An 11,773-nucleotide genomic window follows, 5' to 3' on the forward strand; every position below is an offset into this window, starting at 1 on the left:
TGATATTCATTACTGTAAAATGATACGAAAATACCATGATATCATGTAGGTATAGCTAATGCTACTGTGGTTTGTTACCTAGAGTCTTTTGAGAGAGTCTCTCTCTGTTGCCCTGGCTAGAGTGCTGCCCTGGCGTCAGCCTGGCTCACAGCAACCTCAAACTCCTGGGCTCAAGCGATCCTTCTGCCTCAGCCTCCCTAGTAGCTGGGACTATAGGCATGTGCCACCATGCCCAACTAACTTTTTCTATATGTATTTTTAGTTGTCCAGCTAATTTCCATTTATTTAGTAGAGATGGGGTCTCGCTCTTGCTCAGGCTGGTCTCGAACTCCTGAGCTCAAATGATCTGCGCACTTCAGCCTCCCAGAGTGCTAGGCTACAGTCTTAACATGCTAAATTTCAGTTGTAGGTAAAAATACAATTTTTTTTTCCCATCCAAGTTCACAGACCTCTAAGTGGGAGTCTATTGACCTAAGTTGGGAACTCCTTAGTCCAAAGTTCTTAAGTAAGCACTGAGCTTCTTCCCATAGCTAAAAGGCTCAGATTGCAGAGCTAGATAGTTGTCCAGTTCTCTACCCATGGAATATGAGGACTGGGGGAAAAGGCAGCTGCCAGGGGGGTCTGGAAGGCAAGACCCTTTCTAACATTAATAATTATCCCACTGGAGCATTAAAAGCCACTGATCTCTTTGTCCCTTATTTCATGTTGTAAGGTACATACAAAAGGTTAACTCAATTATGCCTGAAAGACGCAGGAGAATCACTTGAGGCCAGGAGGTCAAGACTAGACTGGGTAACATAGTGAGACCTTGTCTCTAAAAAAAATTTTTAAATTACCCAGGTATGGTAGCATGTGCCTTTAGTCCTAGCTACTTGGGAGGCTGAGGCAGGAGGATTGCTGGAGCCCAGGAATTCCAGGTTGTAATGAGCTATGACTGAGCCACTGCACTAGCCTGGGTGAGATGCTGTCTCTAAGAAAACAGAAAATAATAAAAAATTTTTAAATATAGATCAGTATTGAGAAAGGGAAATAAATTTTAAAAAATAAACAAATGAATAAAAACAAATCTAAAAAATTATGCCTGCCAGGGCAGAGGATACATAAAATGCTATGTAATTCCTAATATCGGGGGATCACAAAAGTAAATGCTTTTAGCAACTAGGCAGATAACTTGAGAGAAGTGAACAGATAATACACAATGAAGATAATTGTTAATTAAGTCTGTTTCACCATTTGGGAAGGTCCCGTGGTGAGATCACTGGAGAATAGGGACAAATGATAATTGGCTCTATCGTGAGGCACAGTGGCTCACGCCTATAATCCCAGCACTTCAGGAGGGCAAGGCAGGAGGATCATTTGAGGCCTGGAGTTTAAGACCAGCCTGGGCAACATAGCAAGACCCTGTCTCTAAAAAAAAAAAGAGATAATCAGCTCTACCAGATTATTGCCAGGTGGGAATAAGAAAATAGGGCTGCCAGAGCTTTTAGTTTTTTTAAAAAAAGAAAAGCTAAAATGTGGATTTTTTAAAATGACTTTTTTCCCTATTTTTGAATGTGGTGAGCTAATTTAAAAATGTTTTCTTAACCACATGGGTCAAAGAAAATACATCTCAGAACCTCTGGTCACCAGTTTTTGAACGTGATTATTCAGGGAGCACCTTGCAGGGGCTATACACAAAACAGGCAGTCACTAAATACTTACAGATGATGGTAAACTTCAACATCTTTAGTGCATCTAAAGGCAAGGGCATTAAATGCTGTAAAGGACTTCAAATGCAGGAAAAGACAAGATGAAAGTTTTTGTCCTGCTCTCAGGGCAAATCAGGGAGCAAAGAACTTCCAGGGTCTAGGAGAGGATACAGGGTTCAAGAATGGAGCACATAATTCACAACAAAAGGCCAAATTCTCTTCAGGGGATTTTATTTCAAGATAAAGCATAACTTCTACCCATGCCATGATTCCAAAGATATGGCAGTGCAAATGTCTCTAAAATGCCTCTGCATAGTTCTCAGAGGCTATAGTCCAGTCACTGAAAATGCTTCTCCATTTTCAGCTGAGGTGAGATTTATTAGGAAACCTCTGTAACAACTTATTCAATTTTTTGGGAGGTAAACTCCCAGACTCTCCCAGGGTCTCCTGGATTGATCTCATCCTTCGGGCTTCCTGAAAATACAGAACAAATACAAGAATGACAGTTCTAAAGTTTGTTCTGACCTAGGCCCATAGTTCTCACAAAGCCCTAAAGTGCACCAATATATTAACCAGCCCAGAGAGATGTGTGTCAGTTACTTCCAACAAAAGGGACTTGGAACGTACAAATGACTGTGTAATCAGAAACTACTATGCCAGCTAGCAATTAAATCTAGGCTGGAAACCAAACAACCCATCTTTACGTAGCATCACTATCTTTAGTTCTATTTCAGGCAATAATGTCTATTTGAGCAGTAATTCAAATTTTTCAAAATGGTTTTCCCATTCATTATTTTATTTGACACACAAAATTCTGTAAGGTGGCTATTAATATTAACCTTGCTTTACATGTGGTAAAGCTAAAGTTCAGAGTAGTAAATAAATCAGTCAAGATAACACAGCCTTCGGTTGGGTACGGTGGCTCACATCTGTAGTCCTAGCACTCTGGGAGGCAGAGGCTGGAGGATGGCTTAAGGCCAAGAGTTGGAAACCAGCCTTAGCAAGAGCAAGACCCAGTCCCTACTAAAAATAGAAAAATTAGCCAGGCGTCGTGGTGTGCGCTTGTAGTCCCAGCTACTCTGGAGGCTGAGGCAAGAGGGTCCCTTGAGCCCAGAAGCTTGAGGTTGCAGTGAGCCACGATGACGCCCATTGCACTCTACCCAGGGCAGAGTGAGACTATGTCTAAAAAAAAAAAAAATTCTTCAGAGCTGTAACTTTCCCCGTTTTTTATGGGTGATGTAGCTCCCAAAGGAATGAGAGGGACTTTTCTATCACTTAGCAAAAGGCAAGGAGAACTATTACTTGTATCCCCCCATTCTCTTTCCAAGAGCCGTCTGTCACCTGAGCCCTCGAAGCACAATCGAAGAAGCTCTGGATCTCTTTTCTGCATGCATCGTCGCGGAATTCATTCTGCTTCCAGCAAGCCATCATCACCGACATCTCCGTTATGCAGGTCGCCTCTGGAGGGGCAGAACAGCGGGCCCTCAGTGATGAGCAGGCTCCTACCTTTCCACCCTCATACCCAGGTGCCCCTTCCCCCCTCCGGCTTCCACTCCGGGGCTTCCTCGGCTCCAAATGCTCACCGCCCTTCTCCCGGCGCCGCTCCCCGACGCGGTTAGCTAGGATGAGGGGTTTGTTGGGCTTCAGCACAGGCTTCCGCGGGTTCCCAAGGCGCGCCAGACGACCCCGCAGGCTGGGCGTCGCCATTGTGCGCCGAGCTCCCGGCAGGCTCCGCGGCTTCGTGCGTGACCTTGCGTGACCCCTAAGGGCTGGACGAAGCTGGGCGCGGAGCCGGCGGAGAGATGGGTAGACTGCTGGCGTGCACCGCTTTCTTTTCCTGGCCTGGTCAGCGGCGAGGCTGGTGTTCGTACCCAACAGCAGGTTAGGAGGAAACACTTTGGGCTCTACTGAGGCTACTCGTTTGTGGGCTCTGAGCCCTAAGGTCTCGGGACAGTTCTGGGCCGGGGACTTCGAGGAAAGGGCCCTGATAAATGGACACGTTTCTGGTGGATGACAGCTGGTCTGCAGGGTGATTGACGTGGTCAACGGCAGGAAGGATGGGAGCAAATCAAAACATGAAACTTTAAGATGTAAGATTCGGAAAGATTTTTGTCCTAATAGACCTACAAGAATTGTTTTTGATTACTTTCAGGACCATTCAGAAGCCGCTAAGTAAAATTAGGTTCATCTATTTTATTGTATAACAACTAGTTAATACAGATACCGTTTGCTCATTTGTAACGACCTCATTGGGTACGGTGAGGCTTAAACACTTTCTCATTCATCGTCTTTTTAAATCCTTTCACCAGTCTTGTGAAAGTACTTGGTAGTATCATTCCTATTTATAGACTTGGACCTTCAGTAGTTCATAAGTGACTTTTGGCTGTTTACAAAACTCATTCCAAAGATGTGCCATGTATTCTCTAGGCTTTTCCAGATGAGCTCCAAGAAATGTTTCTGGTAATGAAAGCAACTTGAACACCCCTGTAGTCCATGACTACTTTGAAGGAACAATATTTATCAAATTGTCTTTCGGGGTTTTTTTGAGACAGGGTCTTGCTTTGTTGCCCAGGATGGAGTGAAGTGGCACAATTCACAGCTCACTAGAGCCTCAAACTCCTGGCCTGAAGCCTTCCTCCTGCCTCAGCCTTCTGAGTAGTGGGCATTACAAGTGTGCTGCCACATCGGGCTTTTTTTTTTTAATTTAATTTTTTTAAGAGAAAGGATCGAACTCCTGGTCTCAAGGGATCCTTCTGCCTTCTCACCTGTCTTAACCTATTTATTTTCTGCATAGCACCTATCACAGTCTGAATTGTCTAGTTCATTTATTTATGGCCTTCCCTCATTTTAAAATGTAAACATGAGAGAAGGGACCTTGTCTATATTGTCCATTGCTGAAACCCCAGTGCCTAGAATAGTGCAGAAAAAGACTTGTTAAATGAATAAATGTTTGAAATACTGTTTTTACAAGTCTCCAACTTTATCATGCCCACCCCCAAAAAATAACCAAGCAGAAGACACTATGTAAAAAGCAATTTATTATACAAAAGGAAGCCCAAGATTATAGAAATAGCAATACTTGCAGTAATGAAGGCATCAGCTTAGCACTCCACCTCCACATTCCAGAAGTGTAATTAAAACAGACTCCTATTAGACACTTCTGCCACCAATAACCCCAACATGTAGTAAGTCTGCTGTTATATATAGAGCAAGTTAGGCCCCAAATCAGAGAAAATTCACATTGCTTGCTTTCTCTGTAGGGAAAGTGAAGCTTTTAGTTGATAAGTACCACATGGCTATTCCTGGTTCTACAATACTTTCTCTTGTGAAAATGTAACAGGTTTACCCTGCTCTTTTGTGAATACTTACATGGTATTAAGAATAAAGGAAAAAGTCTGGGAAGCACCAAAGCACAAAGAGGCCTGAGACTGTAGCATCAGTGATTCATAAACAACTGGCCCATTTTGTATACAAAAGTGCCAAAAGAATGCCAATGTGAGCTGATGTAATTAGAAGTAAGGATGATTCTACACCTTGTATAACCATCATTTACCATTTCTTTGGTTTTTTTTTTGAAACAGAGTTTTACTCTGTTGCCCAGGCTAGAGTGCCATGGCGTCAGCCTAGCTCACAGCAACCTCAAACTCCTGGGCTGAAGCAATCCTACTGCCTCAGCCTCCCGAGTAGCTGGGACTACAGGCACTACACAACACCCGGCTAACTTTTTGTTCCTATTTTTTAGTTGCCCAGCTAATTTTTTCAATTTTTAGTAGAGACACAGTCTCACTCTTGCTCAGGCTGCTCTCGAACTCCTGACCTTAAAGCAATCCTCCCCCCTGTGCCTCCCAGAATGCTAGGATTACAAGCATAAGCCACCGTGCCCAGCCTCATTTACCATTTTTATTGAACATAATGAAATGTAAGTCCTATCCTAGGTCTGTGCTTGTGTGATATACATTTTGCACTGTAAATCAGCATCTGCATTTAAATAGATTGCAAGCTTAGAAATTACAGTCCTGCATTTGACTTCTTTTGTCAGTGCCTATTATATCCAATTTTATCAGATGTTTTGGTTGTTTTTTTGTGGGTTTTTTGTTTTGTTTTTTTTTTTACAGGGGGGCTCTTGCTTTGTTGCCCAGACTGGAGTGCACTGGCTATTCACAAGTGCAATCATAGCACACTGCAGCCTTCAACTGGGCTCAGACAATCCTCTGGCCAGAGTTGTGACTACAGCCATGTACCACTGTACCTGGTTCAGATGTATTTTTGAAGATCAGTTCTCTCCCTGTTGTTCTTTCCTGCAAAAGGCCAAACAGGTTAAGCAAAGTTTCCATGCTGTTACGAAGGACCTATTTTGTTAAAGAATTAAATGAACAAAGAACAACTTTGGCAATGAAAGGAATCCAACCTAAATTACAGCTTTTCTTGGCCACATCCTTAGATGTCAGAATATTAAACGTGGACCCCACCTGTTGAAGCATCTAACACACATCTATTTATATATCTATATAGATTAGATACATATGGGTATAGAAATATATAAATTTATAACCAGATATATTGATAAGCTATGGAACTTCTCTAGTGATGATTCATTAAGACAACAGTACAACCAGAGTAGCACTAAGGTCCAAGGTATTGTTTCTTGTTCCACTGCCCCAGAGAAAGCACATGGTCTCCTTGCTCATTAGGCCAACCACAGCAATAGAAGGGTTGGCTGCATCCCCAAATCTGACTTAAATCTCTTGCCTCGCCTCTCGTCCCCTTGAGCAGATGCCGTCAAAAAGTGGTCTCAGTACCATGAAGTTGTATGGAAGATGAAGTAATAGAGTGAATGAAGGTGGACTGTTTATTGCACTTAAAGTGAAAAGTACTACAGCTTATGAGACTGCTGGGCTGTTTCCAAGACTCTTTGCAGCAAATGGGACTTTGTAGTATATAAAAACAATAAAATAGAGGGAAGAGTTCATTAGGCAGATAAAAAAGAACAAAGACCTATAAAAATTTGCACTTTTTTCCCTTTTTTGGTCAACATACTCACCAAAAATTTGCACTTTGATTCATATTGGCCTATTTTAACATTTCAAGATCATTTAAATTAAAATATATATATGACTTTTTCTGCCATCATTTCCAGCCTTAGTCTCCATCTTTGATCTAAAATAGAACAGGGCAATACATTAAATTGACATGGCATATAATAGCACTGAATCTTACTATTCTATCTTAAGATAAGAAGGAATCCCAGATATACCCTAAATAAGAAGCAAACCAGCAGTAAGAATAATTAGTGGCAAGGTTTCTGTATCTCTATCAGAAATAGTGGGAAATGGCCTAAAACCAGGAAAGAAAAAGCCATTTAAAATAAAAAGTTTCCCATGAAAAGTAAATGATATAAAAAATACAACCCTAAAAAACCAGAATACAGCCCACCAGAAGTTCTGCTTCACCAACATAACATTTTATAAAGCAAGAGATGAGGAAAAGAAATTATTGAGAAAGGTACTGAATAGTGAGGGGCTTGGGGACTAGAACAGAAGTTGTAAGTCATAACCTGGCCCATATGACTTTACTGGTAGTGAAGAACACTCAAAATGATGAAACAGAGGAAGTGGGCAGTCCTTTAAAAATTCTTTTAGACCAGCACTTCGAATCGAATGGGTGTTTCAGGCTTCTGTTTCCCACTGAACCAAGAATTGTATGCCTCTATCTCTCCTTGAGGAGAGGCCCTATTACCACAGGCTGAGACCTTGGCTATCATCATTAAGATAAAATAGTAGTGGATATAACTAGAATTCTCTGAATCCATGAAAACATAATGTTTGTTAAGGGTCTGTGCAGTGGATGTTCCTTATGTTCCATGGCAGAATAAGATCTCCTTTGCTCTACCAAGTTAAAGAATCTTGCAAGGGCAGTTAGAGATTTTGGTTCCTTTTCATGAAGATCTCATGTAGGTAATCCCAAAATTTCCTTTGCTGTGTTTCATTGTTGTGAATCATAGCAGTGAGAGCTTCCCCCTGGTCCAGACCTTGCCAATAATCTTGCAGCCACATCTCCTTCCAGCTGAAATATCAAAATGGGGTTGGATTATTGAACTGTAGCACAGCTATGAGTCCTGCCTTTCTCTCTATAGGGCCAAAGAAATCTTAATCAGATACGGTGGTCTTTGCATAGGACAAGATTCTGCTCTGAAGGGAAGGAAATGGGAAGTAAATCCACTAGCCCAAGTGACAGGGACTAAGCCACACACATAAAGATATCACACAGCCATCCAATGAGTTAAAATTCCTGATCTGCCTGCTTCTGGCTCCCAAATGTGGAAAGAGTTCACAGGCAGGTGCAGCAGGGGCCAGACTATGGAAGCAGTAGTCTCCCTAAAGAAAGTGAGGGCGCAGGGGTCTTTATATGGATAACTTTTAAGTTTCACTTTTTTTTGTTTGTTTTTTGAGAGACAGGGTCTCACTCTGTCACCCTGGCTGAAGAGCAGTGGTACGATCATAACTCACTGAAATCTCAAACTCCTGGGCTGAAGCAGTCCTTCTGCCTTAGCCTCCCAAGTAGCTGGGACTATCAGTGCACCACCACCACTAAGCCCAGCTAATTTTTTTTTTAAGAGACAGGATCCCACTATGTTGCCCAGGCTAGTCTTGAACTCCTGGCTTCAAGGGATCCTCATGCCTCGTCCTCCCAAAGTGCTGGGATTACAGGCATAAGCCACCATGCCCTGCCAAGTTTCACTTTTATTCCAATAATCAAAATGAAGGTGCAGTCTCATGTAGTGTCTAGAAAAGACATACCTGAGTATTTATTTTGTTAATGTTTTACATTTTTAAATACTTTTCCTCTAGTAAATCACAATATTATGTTCAGCATAAAGTAGACAGAAATTACTTGGTGGAGGACTCCACCATCAGGACCAAACTCTGCCAGTGGCATATATATTAATAAACAGCCCTCTGCTGCCATCCACTGTCCAAGTCAGTCTCTGCAGGCCATTCTAGCAGCCTCTCTTTCTCCAGCTTAATAATTATTTTTTTTTTTAGAAAATATATATATGTATTTTCTAGAGACAGGATCTCACTATGTTGCCCAGGGTGCACTCAAATTCCTGGGCTCAAGCGATCCTCTCTCCTCAGTCTCCGAGTAGCTGGGACTATAGGGACTACAGGTGTGTGCCACTGCACCCGGCACTCCAGTTTAATAATCTTATCACTTCTCCCCCAACAGGTATGGCTTGCTGCAAGTGGCTTCAACCCCACCTCCCATGCCAACCTTGTTTTCCGATGCCACCACCTGCCACCTACTATAGCAGCCTATTTACTTCCCTTCTAACCCATACTGCCCACCATTATTAATGTTTTGAAAGCATTCCTCCAGTTCTGTTAGGATGAACATTATGTATCATCCTAATCAGGGTACTTTTAAAAGCGAAAGGAGGTGCTATTAATAATTAAGCCTGGCTCTTCTAGTTATGTTCTTCTAGTGTCCCCATACACAACAACCGCCCGGAGCTTATTCTCAGCACAGCTGCTTTAAAAAAGAAAAAAAAAAAAAAAAGCCGGGTGTGGTGGCTCACACCTGTAATCCCAGCAACTGGGAGGCTGAGGCTGGAGGATCAATTACTTAATGCCAGGAGTTCAAGAGCAGCGTGGGCGAAGGAGTGACACATGGTCTCACAAAAAAATAAAATAAAATTAATGCCTAGTTAACAGGTGTAAGCCCTGACTATTGCAGGAAAACCTGCCTTAAAATGCTCATCTCTGTATTCCCCACCATATAAAAGGTACTTAATTTTCAGGACAGTCCAAACTCCTGAGTGTGGTATTCAGAATATTTATAGTCTGGCCCTAGTTTATTTGCCAACTTTCTCTCTCCCTCATTCCCTCCCTGCACAGGCCCTGTGCTCCAGTTCAAGACTTTTTTGAACCACTATTGGAAATGTCCACATAAGCTGATCTTCATATGTTGCTGCTTTGAATTACATTTTACTTTTCTCTCTTTTTTTTTTTTCAAAGGCAAAGTCTTGCTCTAGTGGCCAGGCTGGAGTACAGCGCCATAATCATAGCTCAGGGCAGCCTGGAACTCGTGGCTCAAGGGATCCTCCTGCCTCAGCTTTCCTAGTAGCTGGGACTACAGGCAAGCACCACCACACCTGGCGAATTTTAATTTTTGTAGTGACTGGGTCTCCATATGTTGCCCAGGGTGGTCCCAAACTCCTGGCCTCAAGCGATACTCCCACCTTGGCCCCCCAAAGTGCTGGGATTACAGGTGTGAGCCACTGTGCCCGGCTATTTTACATCTTTACTCAGTCTTCTCAATTTGCCTATCTCCCCAACTACACTCTTGACACCTTAAAGGGAGACTGAGTCTATGTCATAATTTCCTGCTACACCCCCTTAACACCTAGTGCTATGCTAGTTCACTGCTCACAGTAAGTAAATGATTTGACAGCCGCGGGGGACCCCAGCAACCCTTACCTATCATTCTCAGGAATCTCTTCCACATTGCCAAAGCCAGGTGTGGGCATTGGACAGTCCATGTGTGAGGGCTGGGCAATGTGAGGCTCAGGGACAGGGAAGTCCCCAGGAGAGGCTGCGTGGGCTTTCTCGGCATCCAGACGAGCCAGCTCATGGTCACACACGAAACACTCGAAACCGCTGAGGTAGTTAGGCAGTAGAGGATCATTCACTCCCCACTCCCGGTGCCCCAGACCATCCAGAAGGAACTGGTTGGTGATGCCCCCCGGTTGCTTGTATGCCAGGTATTTCATATATTCCTCATCATTCTTGTCCAGAAAGTCAATAAATTCTGCCAGCTTCTGAGGAGACTCAAAGTCATCAATGAGGATGATGGAGTGATTGTTCGGCATCCAGTCCCTCACAGAGGGAGAGCCGCGGTACACGGGCACAGCACCCAGGTGCATGGGGCGCCACAGTTTTTCTGTCATGTAGTCGTTACAGATGGCATTTTCAAGGGCTAAGTGGAACTTATAGCGGGACAAGAAGGCCAAGAGCTCTGGATCCTCGGTGGTGGCCGTGGCCGTGTCCTGTAACCGCGCGGTGGGCAGCTCCCGATTCTGTAGGCATTTCCCGTAGGAGTCCACCTGAGCGGGGTAGAGTATGGCGGTCAAGAAGGCAGGGCCTGAAGGCCTGGACACCTGGGGTCCTGGCCTCGGCCCGGCCCGGCCCGTCCCCTCCCCGCCCTCACCCACCGGGATGTAGCGCATGAGCTCCCGCACATAGCGGTCCCGGTCCGCAGGCACGTCGCAGTGGGACTGCAGATAGAGCAGCGGCGCGTAGCCCTGGCGGCGCCACTCGGCGCGCTCCTGCAGCGGAGGCGCCGGGCGGCGCAGATAGCCGGTCCCGGGCAGCCACTGCAACGACAGCGGGTAGTCCGAGTGGCGGCTAAAGGTGGAGGTAAGATTGAAGAGGCGGATGCCCGGAGCGTGGCTCAGCAAGAAGTTGTTGAGGGGCGACTCCTCGTGCAGGAGCGCCCAGCTCTGGTGCGCCAGGCGCGGCAGCGGCGCGTCAGACGCTCGGAAGTCGGTGCCGTAGAAGAGCAGCGCGCGCGTCCGCGAGTCTCTCTGCAGCCGCCGGGCCCGGGACGCCACGCACGCGCCGCGCGCACACTCGATGCGCTCCGAGTCTCCCGGGAAGTGGGGAAAGAGCCCTGGGCTCCACCACAGCAGCACCGGCAAGTCCGCCGCCTCCTCCCTCCCCGGCCGCGGGGTCCCGGGATCGCGCACCACCCCTACCGCGCCCAGCGCCGCGGGCGGCCGGAAAACCGCGCCGTCCCACGGTTCCGCCCACTCCGCCTCCCCGCCGGCCTCCCCCTCTGCCATAGGCCCAGAGCTGCCGGCAGCACAGACACTGAGCACCCCCAGGGCGGCCAGGACAGCCCCAGTGGGGCCGGCCGCCATGTCCAGTCCGGCAGCCGGCGCCCTTCGGACAGCACAAGTCCCCGCCCCGCGGCGAGTCGTGACGGGACGCGGTCCTACGCCACAGGAGCATGCGGCGCATGCGCGCCTCCGCGCAGCCGGCAGGCCGGGCCAAAGGGAAAGTGAGACTTCGCATTTAAGAATGAGG

The 11,773-nt window shown here is 45.7% G+C and overlaps 2 protein-coding genes across 2 annotated transcripts; both read right to left on the minus strand.

The window, feature by feature from the left end:
• Positions 1–1,902: 1,902 nt before the first annotated feature.
• Positions 1,903–3,435, minus strand: CHCHD1 (coiled-coil-helix-coiled-coil-helix domain containing 1). The gene is made up of 3 exons (XM_045568978.1): positions 3,272–3,435; positions 3,030–3,148; positions 1,903–2,162 (listed from the first exon to the last, which is right to left on the minus strand). The coding sequence occupies exons 1-3, from the start codon at positions 3,393–3,395 to the stop codon at positions 2,049–2,051; spliced, it is 357 nt and encodes a 118-aa protein (XP_045424934.1). The 5' UTR covers positions 3,396–3,435; the 3' UTR covers positions 1,903–2,048.
• A 3,630-nt stretch (positions 3,436–7,065) lies between these two features.
• On the minus strand, positions 7,066–11,767 carry FUT11 (fucosyltransferase 11). Its single transcript, XM_045568976.1, has 3 exons — positions 10,900–11,767; positions 10,166–10,791; positions 7,066–7,751 (listed from the first exon to the last, which is right to left on the minus strand). The coding sequence occupies exons 1-3, from the start codon at positions 11,605–11,607 to the stop codon at positions 7,604–7,606; spliced, it is 1,482 nt and encodes a 493-aa protein (XP_045424932.1). The 5' UTR covers positions 11,608–11,767; the 3' UTR covers positions 7,066–7,603.
• Between the last annotated feature and the right edge of the window lie 6 nt (positions 11,768–11,773).

Source organism: Lemur catta, chromosome 14 (genome assembly GCF_020740605.2).
Source record: "Lemur catta isolate mLemCat1 chromosome 14, mLemCat1.pri, whole genome shotgun sequence".
In the NCBI taxonomy this organism is placed as follows: domain Eukaryota; kingdom Metazoa; phylum Chordata; class Mammalia; order Primates; family Lemuridae; genus Lemur; species Lemur catta.